This window comes from Venturia canescens, chromosome 11 (genome assembly GCF_019457755.1).
Source record: "Venturia canescens isolate UGA chromosome 11, ASM1945775v1, whole genome shotgun sequence".
NCBI classification, from domain to species: domain Eukaryota; kingdom Metazoa; phylum Arthropoda; class Insecta; order Hymenoptera; family Ichneumonidae; genus Venturia; species Venturia canescens.
The window spans coordinates 6,903,381-6,919,434 of NC_057431.1; the positions used below are offsets into that span (position 1 = coordinate 6,903,381).

Genomic DNA, 16,054 nt, shown 5'->3' on the forward strand with positions numbered 1-16,054 from the left:
AACTCACTTCGAGTTTTCCTACCATACATAAATCAGTCAATTTTTCCTCTTATTGGCACTTTTCTCTATTTCAATTTCTCATCCAAAAAATATAGTTTTTGGCTCAATAAAATCTCAAATTTTCTTTTGAGGCTTCTCGATTTTCTGGCTTCAAATCATTTCGTTTTTCAAAGCCCTTAATGTTGTTTTACACTCTAGCTAATTGTGATATTCGTCTGATAACCTATATGTACATAGCCTGAGGACTGCTTTTCTATAACAAGTTCGAATATAATTATTCTTCTCTATATAGACGCCATTGTGCAATAACTGCAGTATAGCTGTTTAATTGAGTGTGTTCACGTTTGCTTCCCTCTCGTATGTGCCATAACATTCTTTTCTTTTATCTCTCTTCTACATGGTTTGTTCTCACATTCGTCCAGAGCTCATTTTTCTCTCACTTTCTCTCTTCCACTTAATTTCTAGATTGATTCAATGTAAGAATCAATGTTTCAATGTAGTTACATTCACTTCGTCGTACTATCGATCTTTTCAGGATTGAAACAATAATCTTATCAACTATTCAACTCTTCAGGAATCGGTTAACGATCAAACCAATTTTTACAGAGCATTTAGCGATGTTGCCAATCAACTATTGATCATTATTCCCATCATCGTTAATCAATGGTTCTCATATCTTTTGAACTTTTACCTCTCACCCTCGTAACCTCCTTCATTCGTTTTCATTTAAGATGATGGATCAGTCGGTAATCACACCTCGAATTTTTGAAATTGAAACTCTTCGACATCGTTCGTCCGATTAAAATAATAAAAATGTCATCGTACGCAGCACGATGGCAAAAATCCGATGACATTTTTATTTTTTCGATCAGACGAACGATCTGGAAAAATTTCCTTTTCAAAATTTGCAGCTATCTCTCTCGCACTCACGGTTGTGATTACCGACTGATCCATCATCTTAAGGTAAGAGTTGCGCGACTCTGCGCTCAAATGACTATTTATTAATCGTCGAAATAAAATATGTTATAAGAAAGGTTTTCTGTATTGAATAAATCTTAGGGCAATTTAAACTGTATTCGTATAAATTTATACAAGATCATATTTAATAATTTATTATTAGAAATATCTTATGATTGCTTATTTCGAGCCACTTCATGGCAGTCGATCTCCTGCCATTTTCTGAGTTTTCATCGAGATTATTTAAAAAATTCTCTTCGAATGAGTCAGTGGCCCTAGATTTTTATGGTCACATTGGAATCTTTATAATATAATTAATGAGGAGCAATTTTAACATAAACTATATCTAATCGATAAGGAAATGAATTCTGCAATCATAGTGTTGGCGGGATGGGTTTCTCACAAGATGCCGTGTTATATATTTCTATTTTTGATCGTAAATTTCTTGATATAATCTTCGGTAACCTATTAAATCCTTTAGCCATATGAAATTTTATGACGTAAAAATTATATAATTCAAAAATCACGAGTTCGTCTAACATCGATTGTCGCGCGGCTCCTACCTTAAAAAAAGAAAACTGTAGCGACCAAAATTACTTGGATTTTTGATCGTATTCCAAAAACTCGTTAATTTTTTAAGCTTTTTTCTTCTATTCTCCGTAGAAAAAAATTTTCAAAAATCCTTACACCGGCAAACTCACTGACACGATTGTTTTTGAAATTCTCTTACAAGAGGATCGTTTTCAAAAATGATTTGAACTAAGATCGCCTCTCGAGTGATTTCGCCGCAAGTTTTTTAACGAATTAATCGATGTTCTTGAAGGGTTGATGGTTTCATTGAGATATCTCCTCGATTTATTGTAGTCGTAGAACGTTTGCAGTAGAAAAAAGTTACTCGTCGTAGTCGTCTCTGTAAAAATATGTGATTGATGATAAAAGAATAATTTAGCTTAGTGTCGCAGTTAGGAAAGTAGAAAAAAAAATAAAATTTATTATAAATTGTAAGATTAAAAGTTAATACGATCATTTGGGAAATGGCAGCAAAGCGGAATTGTCGAGGGATCCGATAGTCCGCCGAGCAGTTTCGGAGCAAACAGCCCAATGGTCGCACCTCGCGGAGCGTCAGAGATGCGAAGAGCGCGAGCTCGTGCGCTCTCACCTCGAGGAACGACGCGATCAATTGCGAAAGCTTTGTACAGCCGCTCAATCGGCCCAAACGAAGCAGCTGGCGGCGAGACACGATCGAGAAATAAAAGAGATGAAGGCACGCCAAGCAAGGCTCTCGGTGGAATCGACCCGCGAAGTTATGAACGACAAAAGCCTCAAAACTCGAGGCATCAAGGAAGGCAGACTGAGGGAAAAACAGCAAAACAATACGAAAAAATTTATGGAAGAACGAAGAGTTGCACAAAAGATTCAAGAACGTGAGAAAGAGAAACTTAGAATGATTCACAATGAGCAAATCGAGGAATTGCAAAAGGACATTAACGTGGTAAGTCCATTGAATTTTCACTTTTTTACAATCGTTTTTTAACCCTATGATAAAAAAATTTACAACTGTTTTTTCTCTCTTCCTTCCTTCATATTAAATTTACCAATTTTTATCCTAAATATTTTTTATTATTTAGTTTCATTATTTTTCTGTATTTTGTTTATCGTTATTTGAATTTCAGTTTTGTTGCATTATCAGCCTTAGCAACGTTTTACTTTACAAACCCCTCCATACCGGCCCATTTCAGGCCTAAACTATTTCACTTTGCTCATTATCCTTGGTAAAATAATCGTTTGTCACGATTTTTATTTCCTCTTTATTATTCAATTAATCGTTCGTTGTCTTCCTCGCCTTTAAAAGTTTTATCTTCCACGATTTCGACAATTTTTATTTATATTTACTTGGCCTCTGTTTTATATTCCTTTTGTAAACGATTTAATGAAAAATTCTGAATCAGGCAATGGAAACGTACAAGAACGAGGAGATAGAGTACGAGTTGGGTCCAAAGAACGAGTTCTACGTCTGATGAGAATGTCGTCCTGGTTGAGACGTTGAAAAACCTTCCTGACGATTCTTAGTTTAACTGATAAACATGGAATTAATACGGTAGTAGAAGGTTCACTCGGAGAAACAAAGAATCTCGGAGAAACGACGAGTGAAAAAAACACACACACACACACACACACACACACACGCGCGCGTGCGAGTACGACCTTCGAAACCGTAAGATTAATTTATTACTATCGTTATAAAAGCGTTAAGAAAGAAAGAAACAAAACTATTGGAATTGGGAACAAGTTCGAGTCTTCGCGTTAGCGCGCGGTCGTTTCTCGACCTGTCCAGACGCCAATCGGCGTCGTGATGAAAACAACAAAAACAACCAACAGTACGATATTCAAGCAACAAAACCCTACAGGAAAAACCTAAACGAAATAAATCTAAAATAATAGATACAAATATACGTGTATATATATTCTTGTATTTGTAGATATTCTACAGATGTGGGCATATACATATTACATATACAGGATGTGCCAAGATCAGTGACGCAGAACGTGAATAATTCGAGCCCAGAGACGAGATCCGAGTCGAAAAATCCTGAGAAGTTTTAATTTTCCTCGAAAACTGAAGAAACGGTTGACAATAGAGCAAAATTCGATAGGACCAATGTTGTAGAGAATTGAATTTCCTATAAAAAAGTTCCCGGCAGCGTCGTCGTATCGCCGGTACTTTAGGCCTGAGAGCGCATGGGACGAGGCCTGGATTTCCACGCCGCAGAAATCGGTTCGGACGAGGTTTTTTCGACGGGCTCTCGAGACCAAAGTATCGAAGGAAGAGAAATGGTCGTAAGGACCTTTTTCGTAGAGAATTCGATGCTCTACAATATTGCTCCTATGATATTTCGCTCTATCTGCAAGCGTTGAAGCGCCATGTGCCATAGAACGAGAACACTTGTTCGTCTCACTCCAATCGAAAGTCCTTTCCAAATGTTTCAGCTCGGAATTCGAGTCTGCGCTTTAAATTTCACCAACGAACATTGCTCCTGGAATATTCTGCATATGCGTGTATTTACAAGTAATCGTAGCTAGTTCATCTACCCTCAATATTTTTTTATAAGAGTCTCATCCCACGTGGTAGCGCGAGCGAGTAGACCGAGCAGTCAATAACTAAAAAACGTGATCTAGTCAAGTCTTTATAGATTATAATTAATGAAGAGATGAGTTAACAAAAGTACAGATATAAGTTACGAAAGAGAATAACAACAAGATACTGTGTCGTATCATTAGCGAGGGACATTGTGCGAGAAACTGCGCTGGGAATATTTCCTACCGGAAATTGATTCTCTCGCCAAACTCCCCACCGCCCCTCCACGTTTCGCCTCGAGTGTCTCTCCTCAGGTTTCCTAGTTCGAATATAATGTTATTGCCTAACGAATTCTATTGAAAAAACAAAAATGAAAAGCAAAGAAAAAAAAAATAAAAATAAGAAGAAGAAAAAATCAAGATAATTAAATGAAAAACAGAGTATAATACACACAGTGCAGAAATAATGATGCAACAAAACGAATAGAGCATTGTTCTGGAAGCTATGATTATTAATATTAATTCATTATTATTCATAATGATGGAGATATTGGTGAAATTAAACGTGAAATTTCGACTTGCGGAGTTTTCAGTTTCGATATTCATTCCCAATTGGAGTTTGGGCTCGAAATGGTTTTTCAATCGGTAATCGAGTCAGTTTGAGCTTGAGGTTAAGCCTGAATATTGATCAAAGCTTCGAAAAGACATCGGAATTGAGGAAAATTCAATGGAAAGCGACTTCGGAGGGGATCCTGAGTCCAGAAGATTTATCGTTTTTCAAGCAGGAAAATATCGAATATTTTCAGCCACGAGCTGATTTTTAGCATGAATCAATTGCTGGATTTTCCAAAGGTGCGGATAAGCAGCTCGATATATAATTTCGAAAAGATTATTTTCGTTTGAAACTCAATGAAAATCTCACAAATTTGATATAAATCTGAGAGTCCGGTTCAGGCTGACCTCTTGAGTCGTTCAAAGCGAAAGAAAGTTTCTCAGACAATGATTTAAGACTGATGGCAAATAGCAGGAAAATCGAAATTTCATTGGAACGAAATATCTCTGTCCTAAGAGTAAAGTACCTTGCTGGAGTTGATTAAAGAATTTTAGTCTTCATTCGAGACTCCTCGAACTTAAACTCGTGCAGATGTGAAAATACGAACGAGAGGGAGGGAGAGCTTTTGTGAAACGAAGGAAAAAGGATACAAAATCCAATCGAGGAGGAGTTGTACATAAAAAAAAGTCACGAAACTTTAAACACACAAACAAAATCTTTCGAGCACGAGAATTTAGCGTTATGACGATTTTTCGTAAATCGTTGTTTTCACTATATAATAATGTTATTTACGTAAATTATTATTTTAACCTGTATATTAAACGAAAAAATTACGAGTCGAGAACGTTTGAGAGAAGGAGAGAAAATAAAGGAGTCCGTGGATCGAGGAGGAGAATAAAAGTTGAAGGAATGAAAAAACTGAAATTCCGTCGCTTCCTCATTTAATTAATCTCCATTTACACACGTGATCGTAAACCCTCGACCCAACATCGTCATTTGGGGCCCTGACCTTTCGAGATTAAAATTTCCAATTTTCTGCATTTCTCTTATCCTCAGCTTCCTAGCCTAGTGATATTCGTACTCGATCATCTCGTGATCGTAATTCTCGTAGTTACTCGAGGGAGCAGCACTGTACTGAGACTCGTGATTCGAGCGTGCCTCGCGGTCGTCCGAGTCTTCCGAAGCTGCAAGAAAGTAAGTGCACTCAAAATTTCGTCAAAACTCGCCAATTTTCACGACAAATATTTTTCTCCTCGTTTTCGTTTTGCTAAAAAAAAAAAACTCTTTTCAGTTTCGGAATCGTCGCTTTTGCCGAAATGACTTTTCTCCAAACGGAGTTACAATTTTTTTAAAAATCAATTTTTCCAACATCCCGCTCTTTCAACTCCAACTGACCGCAGTTACCTTCTGCGGGAATAATCACGTGCTCGACAACCGCCTCCGAGTCCACGTAGTTGAGCAAATCCAACGACGAAATGTCGTGATGCTTTTTATCGTCCGGGTGTTGGGGGTATTCGCGCTGGATTTTGTACTCGTGGCCATCGTCGACCTGCAAATCTTTCGGGATTGGAACAGAAAGGAAATTCTGTACATTCACGTTCTGATAGCTCGTAGCCCCGTGCCCGTGATCAACGGTTTTTAAATGTGGAAAATCTCGGTCCTCTGAAGCGCTCGGTTTCGGTAGAGCTTCACAGAAGCCGAATGCCAAATAGAAAATCTGAAATCGGAGGGAACTAAATGTTCAAACGCGTCATTAAATCACGATTGCGACGATTCATTTTTAGCCATCGATTCTCAAGAGTATTTGAAAAACAAAAATGCCAAATTTCCCCATTTGAAAGGTAAAATTTGTTTTTCACAGCTTCTAGAAATTCACATTTTTTCTTAATATTAATAAATGAAATAAATTCTCCCATATTTTCCCGTGGAAAGTGAACTCGTCAATTTGAAATGTAACTTTCAAAAGTTTCCACTGAAAAACATTCAGATTTTTTTCGTAATGGCTTAAAAATTCTGGATTTTAGCTTAAAAGTTCTGGATTTTAGCTTCTCTTCGGGTCACTTCGAGCCCCGGTGACGACCGAGGCTTCAAAAATTAACGATCAACGACCCAGAAGTTGGAAAAATGTCCGATATTTCCTACCACTCAACACACTCGTAACAAGATTTTGAAAAATGAGGAACCAAACTCACGACAGTGCACGCGATCATTTTCAAGAACGATTCGTTCGCTTTTGCTTTCACTGCTCGCACTGGCGTTCGAACATCCTGGAAGATCGAGTTATATACGAGCTCCGCAGTCTCGTGTTCATCAATGTGTTACTGAATTTTGAAATCCTCGAGAATTAATCAGCCACAGGATGCTCGGATGTTTACGATATTATAACACGGCGGAGTCTCTTCTTTTTTTTCTTTTTCGCTGCGAGTGCACTTTTACTGGAATCGCTTTTGACTGGGCCGCATGAGAAAAATCTTGGCTCCTTCTCCCACTGCAGTCTTCACGGACCTTGTGCAATTAGGAAAGTGCGAAACACTGCTCCATCTCGACACACGGATTTCTGTCGTCCCAGGCCTTCTATTTCGTTCATTTTTCTCTCTTAGTCTACTTTACCCGCGTAATAATCTCTCGGAAGCGTAAAAAAAGGGCTCGAAACTTGGAGGGCGAAAAAAGTACAAAATCGTTGAAGAATCGATTTTTTTTCGTTGGCTAAAAATAGTTGTTGGACCCTCTAAAAGGGGGGGAAAATGGTTTGAAATTTGAAAGAATTTATTCGTTGAATTTTGGAACATAACTCGAACTATTTTCATTTGGTTTTTTTGAACTTTTGATAATGTCTTAAAAATAAGATTTGTTGAAGAATCGATTTTTTTTCGTTGGCTAAAAATAGTTGTTGGACCCTCTAAAAGGGGGGGAAAATGGTTTGAAATTTGAAAGAATTTATTCTTTGAATTTTGGAGCATAACTCGAACTATTTTCATTTGGTTTTTTTGAACTTTTGATAATGTCTTAAAAATAAGATTTGTTGAAGAATCGATTTTTTTTCGTTGACTACAAATAGTTGCTGGACCCTCTAAAAGGGGGGGGGGGAAATGGTTTGAAATTTGAAAGAATTTATTCGTTGAATTTTGGAGCATAACTCGAGCTATTTTCATTTGGTTTTTTTGAACTTTTGATAATGTCTTAAAAATAAGATTTGTTGAAGAATCGATTTTTTTTCGTTGGCTAAAAATAGTTGTTGGACCCTCTAAAAGGGGGAGAAAATGGTTTGAAATTTGAAAGAATTTATTCGTTGAATTTTGGAGCATAACTCAAACTATTTTCATTTGGTTTTTTTGAACTTTTGATAATGTCTTAAAAATAAGATTTGTTGAAGAATCGATTTTTTTTCGTTGACTACAAATAGTTGTTGGACCCTCTAAAAGGGGGGGGGGGGGGAAATGGTTTGAAATTTGAAAGAATTTATTCGTTGAATTTTGGAGCATAACTCGAGCTATTTTCATTTGGTTTTTTTGAACTTTTGATAATGTCTTAAAAATAAGATTTGTTGAAGAATCGATTTTTTTTCGTTGGCTAAAAATAGTTGTTGGACCCTCTAAAAGGGGGGGAAAATGGTTTGAAATTTGAAAGAATTTATTCGTTGAATTTTGGAGCATAACTCGAACTATTTTCATTTGGTTTTTTTGAACTTTTGATATAATGTCTTAAAAATACGATTTCGAGGTTAAATTCGTACGGAATTTTCGATAAGTTCGTTAGTGCATTTTTTATCGACGATTAAGCAGCTCTTTTTAAGTCGAATTTTGAGACTCTTCGTTCAAACACTCGCCAATAATGCGAAAATGGACACTTTCGAAATTCCCTTTGGACTTACTTTGCGACGATTTTCTAGATGAAGGATCGAGTGCATTTTTTTCTAATCCAGATGAAAAATCGCACCAGTTGCGCTGCGTGAATTTCTTTTTGAATAATTGACATTTTTTTATCATAATTTTTGCTCGTATAGCTAAATGCATGCTCGATATTTTCCTGAAACGAAAAAATAGTCGAAAAACAGGCCAAGCTGCGAGGATTTTTTCACGTAAGAAGTGTCGGAAGAAAACGAGCAGCGCCATTGTTTGGGGAATGGTTCCGTATGAGACAGAGACCTGTCGTCCACTCGAGTTTCTTATTTATAACTTTGTTATTAACAATTTAGTGCAAAAAATCGCTGTTTTTTTAGTTTTTTGCTTATAAAATGAAAACTATCGGAGTGAGCGCGATGGTGTCAAGAGACGAATTGTAGAGAATAAAAATACGAAGAAAACGAGAGGTCGGACGTCTCGATCGGACCGTTAGTTGAGGAGAAAATCGCTAAAAACCGACGAAAATGGAGTTTTTTTCAAAAATCAATATCTCAGTTATTTTTTAAGCTACAGCGTAGATCCTCCGGTCAGTATAAGTTATTGGCACGAACTTCATTCGTGCGAAAAGCAGGCGCTGTCCGACGCATACTTTCGGATTTATGGCCATTTGAATTTTTTCCTATGCAATTTTCCCGCAGCCCTTAATGCCCCTGGAATGCTCCGATTTCAATTTACCAAAATTATTTCGAAAGAGGATTTCTTATACTCGAAAATGTTCATCTCGGTTTTTCATGAAAACCAAAAAATTGTGGAATTATTTTTCAGCGATCATTGTGGAAGTTCTCCATTAAAGAAATTTTTGACATTAATTTATTCGGTTGCATAAAAAAAATCAGCGTCTTTATATTCGTGCCCGTGTCGATGTGCTACGGGAAACAGCTCGTTCCAACGGTTCGCACCTTAAAAACAATAGGAAACGCGTAACACGCGCCCATTATGAGAGAGTGCACGATAAAACAATAAACGGAAGATTTTCGTGGGAGAAGTGCAACCACGTTACGCAGAAAGATAGTTGACTTTTGAATGGAAAAAGGTGGCAGACTTGCGAGAACTGAATAACGAGGTGTTGATGCAGAGGGAGCTTCGCGTCGTTGGAAAGAAAGCAGCTTCAAAAAGGCGGCGGTAATGGTCGAGAAGTACGTGACATAAAATTGATGATGTTGACTATTTTTTGGGGAAATCGAATTTGTCAATTTTCGGTGTGAGAATTAAAATTGTGAGGAATTAATTTTTTTCTCATTTCCATTCCTTTTTATCGGAAATTCATTTTTTCCATTTTTTCGAGGTTTTCTTTGTACTAAAAAAGTAAAGAAATGGCCCTCGAAATGATGATTGTAGGAAGCAAATATCAAGTTACCGAGTTGAAAATGTTGTGCATATAAATTATACGTCTTTACTAAATCTTCGTATATTATTTTGAAACGTTTCATTGAATAATATTGTATTATTATAATTGTTTTCACGTCAATTGTAAATCTTGAGCTATAAAATGTATTTTTTGTCAGGAAAATTAATGCTGTTTTTTAGTTGAAATAAACTGGAATTCACAATTGCTGCAAAATGAAACGTAACAATATTCTATATGCGCGAAAAACCGATTCGTACGTAATAACGGTTTGTTATTTTTAGAATTTTTACGTATGCAGTCATGGTGCGTGGAAAAAAATGAATTTTTTGTTCTTTTTGGCGAGGTTTCGATGTACCCTAGTAGCAATTTTCAAAAGTGCTACTAGGGTAGGCGAGCTTATGGGATTCCCGCCATTTTCAGCTCTCGAGCGGATAATTATTTGCTCGATGTCTTTGTTGTCGCACACTCAATGGATCTGGCGTCGTCACTGTTACTTGGGTTCAGTTGAAAAGTTCACCGCTAAGTGCGCTAGTGCCGACTCGCAACTATTTTTCAAACTTTCACCACAAAGAAGTCGTTTCGGTTACACTTAAGATTTTCAGTTGTTCTATTGTTCACGTCTCACGTGTCAGCCCAGTAGAATTAGAATTGCCGGCTTTTTTGTCTAACATTATTCGAGGCTACGTAATAACTACGCGAATGTAACTTCCGATAAGTGGTAGTAACAACTAACCCGGGTCACTTCGGTGACACATATAAATGTTAGTTGAAAAATATTTTTAGTATTTTATCATAAATAATTGACTTGAATTCTGTACAGTGTCAGACAGCTCACTTAACGCTTTGAATGTCGTTGGATGAGAACAAAGTGAAAAACTCCTTGAAGACAACCCGATTTAATCAGTAAGCTTCTGATTTCTCTTGGTTTTGCATTTCTTTGGTTATTTTCATCAGAGTATTCAGATCTATTGCAATAATAACCCTCATGTCGATGGTTATACACTAATTGTTTTTCAGTTATCCACCACGAATGGATAGGAGGCCCGAAAAAATATACAGCCAAAGAATGCAGGCTCTGGAACGATACTGCACGAAATTCGAATGGGTGTTGCCCGATTGGAGCCTCCTCTATGATAACACTTATTCAAGGGGAATCAAATCCGATTCCTTCCCGCTTCATGGCGTGCCTCCTTGTACTTGTCGATTATTTCTCAATCTACAAGATAAGGAGAGCAATATTCATATACTATTATCCGATCCTGCATCTATTCTTGCAGCAAAAGTAACATTGATCATTAATGAGAATTTACCATCTATATGGAGCTTGAGTCAACCAGTCCTTAAAAACGATCATCTGGGAATCATTGTATCACAGGATAAGAAAGAAATCTGGGATGTGATGAATATCGATCCATCAAAAGAAGTCAAAGATACGTTAACTATCGTAGCCAATTTTGTAGTCACACCGTTTCCTGCACCTTTACCCTATGAGAATCCTGCTCCGACGAATGTTCTGAGAAAAATGAAAGCTTTATTTGGTGATAAGAAGTTCTGCGATGTTACTCTCGTGTTCGACAACGAAGAAATTCCAGCACACAAATCTGTCCTGGCAGCACACAGCGAAGTTTTTCAAGCCATGTTTTCAAGTCGGATGACAGAAAACGAAGAAAACAGAGTCACAATAGTTGATATAGATGCAAAGCTGTTCAGAGAATTTCTTAATTATTTGTACACTGGTCAGGTTAATAATTTGAAAGACTCTGTTGAAGAAATGATAATGGTGGCAGATAAGTATCAAGTCACAGAGCTCAAAGAAATGTGCGCAAATTTTATGTTAAAAAACCTCAACACCAAAAACGTTGTACAGTATATTCTCATTGCCGATAAGCTCTGCTGCAACAAATTGAAAAAGGAAGCTTTACACCTTCTTCAAAACAGCTTGAGTGTGTACGAAAATGTTATCAAGGAAAGTAATGTCGAGACAGTTGCAGAATTATCGAAAATATTGAGAGATTCTTTAAAAACGTAGATAAGAAATATTCCAACGAAACAATGAATTTTTTTTACCCAATGTTCTTTTATTTCGCTGTTCCATGATTTCACATGTAATGCTTCGGCTAATTTTTTTTTTCTTACATTTGAACAGTTTTTTTTTAATTCAAAGAACATTACTAATTTTGATCTCGTAGAGAGCTCACAATCTTTTATGTTCTTGGGAATGCCTAATCCCAATCCAATTAACCTTCAGAATGAAAAGCATCAAATTTAGAATAGAAATCGACCTCCAAACTTTTATTTTTTATAATATCCTTTATTAAATTTTTTTTTAATATTTACTACACTTGTAAAAGTCATGAGTAAGCTTATTTACAGAACAATAATTATATTTGGTCCTTGCTTATGTATTGTGCAGTTTTAAGAATAATTTATCGAGTGACATTATTAAAAGCGTATTGAAATAAAAAATTTTTAATTATCTACTGTAAGTTGCTCAGATAGTTTATCATTGCATTTTATTTCTCGAACTTGTTTTATAGTTTTGTGATAGTGTAAGTTTAAAAAAACGTGTAGGTAAGCTACTTGATATTATAGAAGTAACCATATGGTGAAAAAAATGTTTCCTTCATACACGCTGTAATATTAATAAAAGAATTTTGATTAGAAACAGCAATTGCCTTGGGCTTTATCCATCTATGAATTATTTCGATCCAACTTTTACGAATCATCCATTTCAAATGGGAAAATTGAAAAATCAAAAACTTGATTTTCCAGAATTCTGATTGGAATAGAGTTTTTAAAGAAAATGACAAATCCTGTCCCGAAACGTCTGTTGTTAAACAAAACGAAACACATTTATTTTTTACCGAAAGAAGTTTATTAGCTGCGTTATAATTTTTCACGATTAACTGTCATTTTTTACCTATAAACCAAACAAATATTCAAAGTGTCGTATAATATGAATTCGATTTGTTTACTTTTAAGATTCAATTTTTCCTCAGCATTAATAACGGAAGATTCGAACTTTTTAAAAGAACTTACGCTCGATAGGAGCGTAACCAATTTATACCTGTCTAACTCAAATCAACAAGCAATTGAATCAGACTTTTTCCCACTCGATGACAAAGGTCATTGCGCAGAGATTTAAGCAGAGACAACATTTGGGTGTTGAATTCTGAAATCCTGCTGTAACTGAAATGTCATGGATTTTTAAATGGACACCGGTTACTGAAAATTATTTTCTGGGACGAATTAAAGAAGATCGTTCAATAATAAATTATGGCCCTTGCAGACAAATGCCAAAATACCAGCGAGCTGAAAAAATTGTGTGCATAGTATACGGTGCATACCATTAGCATGGACAATCCTTGCGCAAGAAATGTTGCAGATCGCCCAAAAGTGATCCCGTCAGCGAGGTTGAAAAGCATGCAGCCACGGGCAGGCGAATATACGCGTAATATATGAAATACGAAAGTGGTGCTGATTGAACGCCGTCCCCGCGGCTGCATTTTGACCCCCGCCATTTTTACACGATCAACCGTCAAACAAAAAACGAAGATTTTATTAAAGTTTTGTAGCCAAACACTTCGACTTTTCAAAAATAAATTTGATAAATCATGCAAAAAAAATATCGCTTCATCCTCAAAAATAGCGATGATACAAATGTTTTTAAAAACGTCTTTTTTTTCGGTTTTTTTTAGTTTTCTCCATTATAATTATTTTTTAACCGATCGGATCGATTCAGCGCTCATTCTCTTCGCATTTTGCGAGTAATGTTGTTCACTGTCTTTGTTGCACTTGGATGTCAGTAGTGAAGATCAATCTCTACCATACCACCACTAATACTTGAGTTATTCAGTTGAAAAATTCACCGCCAAGTGCGCTAGTGCCGATTTGCAACTAATTTCAAACTTTCGAAACAAAAAAGTCGTTGAAGTTGATCACGTGTCAGGCCCTAGGATGAGATGAGAATAGCCGGCTTTTTTGTCTAACATTATTCGAGGCTACGTAACTACGCGAATGTAGCTTTCGATAAGTGGTAATGTCTAACGCGGGTCACTTCAGTGACAAATATAAATCTTAGTTGAAAAATATTTACAGTATTTTATCATAAATACTTGTCTTGAATTCCATACTGTTAGCCGAGGTCCCAACTCGCTCAACGCTCTGAAGGTCGTTGGATAATAACAAAGTAAAAAATTGCTTGAAAACAGCACGCGGTAAGCTTCTGATTTTTCTTGATTTTACATTTCTTTGATTATTTACTTCAGTGTATTCAGATTTACTGCGACCCTCATGCATGTTTATTGTTATACACCAATGATTTTTCAGTTATCCAGCACGGATGAATCAGTGGCCCGAAGAAATATACAGCCAAAGAATGCAAGCTCTGGAACGATACTGCACGAAATTCGAATGGGTGTTGCCCGATTGGAGCCTCCTCTATGATAACACTTATTCAAAGGGAATCAAATCCGATTCCTTCCCGCTTCATGGTGTGCCTCCTTGTACTTGTCGGTTATTTCTCAACTTAGAAGATCAGGAGTCCAATATCCATGTAATACTGTCCGATCCTGTGTCTGTCCTTGCCGCAAATGTAACATTGGTGGTTAATGAGAATCCACCGCTGACATGGGGTTTAGATCAACCAATCAGTAAATGCACTCCTCTGAAAATCTCCGTATCACAAAATAGAAAAACAATCCTTGATGCGATGAATATCGATTCATCGCAAGGAGTCCAAGACACGCTTACTATTGTAGCCGAATTTGTGGCCATAGCAGTTCCTGCACCTTTACTCTACGACAATCCTCCTCCGACGAATGTTCTGAAAAAAGTGGAAGCTTTATTCGAGGACAAGAAGTTCTGCGACGTTACTCTTGTGTTTGACGACGAAGAAATTCCAGCACACAAAACTATCCTGGCAGCACACAGCGAAGTTTTTCAAGCCATGTTTTTAAGTCAGATGACAGAAAACGAACAAAGCATAGTCACAATAGTTGATACAGATTCAAAGCTGTTCAGGGAATTTATTAACTATTTGTACACTGGTCAGGTTAATAATTTGAAAGACTCTGTTGAAAAAATGATAATGGTGGCAGATAAGTATGAAGTCACAGAGCTCAAAGAAATGTGCGCAAATTTTATGTTAAAAAATCTCAACATCCAAAACGTTGTACAGTATATTCTCATTGCCGATAAGCTCTGCTGCGACGAATTGAAAAAAAAAGCTCTCCACCTTCTCCGGAACAGCTCGAGTGCTTGGGAAAATGTTATTAAAAACGGTGATCTCGAGGCATATGCAGGATTATCAAAAATATTGAGCAATTCTTCACAAACATAGATGAGATACATTCATATTAGATAATGAATTTTTTTCACACTCTATATTCTCTAATTTCGTTGTGTCATGATTTCACATCTGCCTCAGCTAATTTTTTTCTAACATTTGTGCATTTTTTATTTTAAGAGCATCAATACATGATTTATTTTGATTTCATGGAGAGCTCGCTTATTACATGCAATCTATTTTGTTCTTGGGAATGCCCAATCCCAATCTGATTAACCTTTAGAATGAAAAGCATCAAATTTAAAATGGAAATCGACCTCTAAACATTTATTTTTTATAATTTCCTTTATTAATATTTTCTGCACTTGTTAAAGTCATAAATAAGTTCATTTACAGAACAATAATTATATTTGGTCCTCGCTTAGGTATTATGCAGTTCTGAGAATAATTTATCAAGTGACATTATTAAAAGGGTATTGAAAAAAAAAAATCTAAAATTATCTACTGTAAGTTCTTCGGATAGTTTATCATTATATTTTATTTCTCGAACTTGTTTTATAGTTTTGTGATAGTCTAAGTTTAAATGACGTGTAGGTAAGCTACTTGATATAGAAGTAACTATGGTGAAAAAAATTATTTTCTTTCGTACACCCTGTAATGTTAACAAAAAAATGTTTCGTTAGAAACAGCAATTGCCTTAGGCTTTATTCATCTATAAATTATTACGCATCATTAAATTGGAATATTAAAACTGTTGAAATTTATTGGGCTCGAACTTCGTGTCCAAAAACTTAATATTTCAGAACTCTGATTGGAAGAAAGTTTTCTGAATAAATGACAAATTTTATCCCGAGTCTGTTGTTATAAAAAAAAAAAACGAAACAAATTCCTTTTTTACCGAAAGAGTTGTTTGGTCGCGTTATCGCTGTTTT

General features: G+C 36.2%; 4 protein-coding genes across 12 annotated transcripts in view; 3 read left to right on the forward strand and 1 right to left on the reverse strand.

The window, feature by feature from the left end:
• LOC122417842 (1-phosphatidylinositol 4,5-bisphosphate phosphodiesterase-like) overlaps nt 1–5,509 on the forward strand; it is a 41,127-nt gene extending 35,618 nt beyond the window's left edge. For all 8 annotated transcript variants that reach the window (XM_043431665.1, XM_043431666.1, XM_043431671.1 and 5 more), the window contains 2 exons: nt 1,999–2,449; nt 2,907–5,509. In XM_043431665.1, the coding sequence (XP_043287600.1) occupies nt 1,999–2,449; nt 2,907–2,975 (520 nt within the window). In that variant the 3' untranslated portion in view covers nt 2,976–5,509. The remainder of the gene's footprint in view (nt 1–1,998; nt 2,450–2,906) is intronic.
• A 119-nt stretch (nt 5,510–5,628) lies between these two features.
• LOC122417843 (uncharacterized) lies at nt 5,629–6,900 on the reverse strand. Its single transcript, XM_043431673.1, has 3 exons — nt 6,778–6,900; nt 5,990–6,302; nt 5,629–5,769 (listed from the first exon to the last, which is right to left on the reverse strand). Exons 1-3 carry the CDS (start codon nt 6,793–6,795, stop codon nt 5,651–5,653), a joined length of 450 nt encoding a protein of 149 aa, XP_043287608.1. The 5' UTR covers nt 6,796–6,900; the 3' UTR covers nt 5,629–5,650.
• Nucleotides 6,901–8,039: 1,139 nt separating this feature from the next.
• LOC122418271 (TD and POZ domain-containing protein 3-like) lies at nt 8,040–12,498 on the forward strand. Its single transcript, XM_043432405.1, has 3 exons — nt 8,040–10,596; nt 10,656–10,738; nt 10,853–12,498. The coding sequence occupies exons 2-3, from the start codon at nt 10,683–10,685 to the stop codon at nt 11,862–11,864; spliced, it is 1,068 nt and encodes a 355-aa protein (XP_043288340.1). The 5' UTR covers nt 8,040–10,596; nt 10,656–10,682; the 3' UTR covers nt 11,865–12,498.
• Nucleotides 12,499–13,760: 1,262 nt separating this feature from the next.
• Nucleotides 13,761–15,872, forward strand: LOC122417937 (protein roadkill-like). Of its 2 annotated transcripts, XM_043431873.1 has the most exons (3): nt 13,761–13,871; nt 13,975–14,052; nt 14,165–15,872. In XM_043431873.1, the coding sequence occupies exon 3, from the start codon at nt 14,178–14,180 to the stop codon at nt 15,174–15,176; it is 999 nt and encodes a 332-aa protein (XP_043287808.1). In that variant the 5' UTR covers nt 13,761–13,871; nt 13,975–14,052; nt 14,165–14,177; the 3' UTR covers nt 15,177–15,872. The 2 variants fall into 2 exon arrangements, with proteins under 2 accessions (XP_043287808.1, XP_043287806.1); XM_043431871.1 differs by having other exon boundaries at nt 13,761–14,052.
• The last annotated feature ends 182 nt before the right edge of the window (nt 15,873–16,054 follow it).

Coding starts and splice junctions, on each gene's coding strand:
- LOC122417843 (XM_043431673.1), bottom strand. Junction 5,770..5,989: donor CGTGATTATTCCCGCAGAAG/GTAACTGCGGTC, acceptor ACTTTCTTGCAG/CTTCGGAAGACTCGGACGAC.
- LOC122418271 (XM_043432405.1), top strand. CDS start 10,683: ATGTCGTTGGATGAGAACAAAGTGAAAAACTCCTTGAAGACAACCCGA. Junction 10,739..10,852: donor AAGACAACCCGATTTAATCA/GTAAGCTTCTGA, acceptor ATTGTTTTTCAG/TTATCCACCACGAATGGATA.
- LOC122417937 (XM_043431871.1), top strand. CDS start 14,178: ATGAATCAGTGGCCCGAAGAAATATACAGCCAAAGAATGCAAGCTCTG.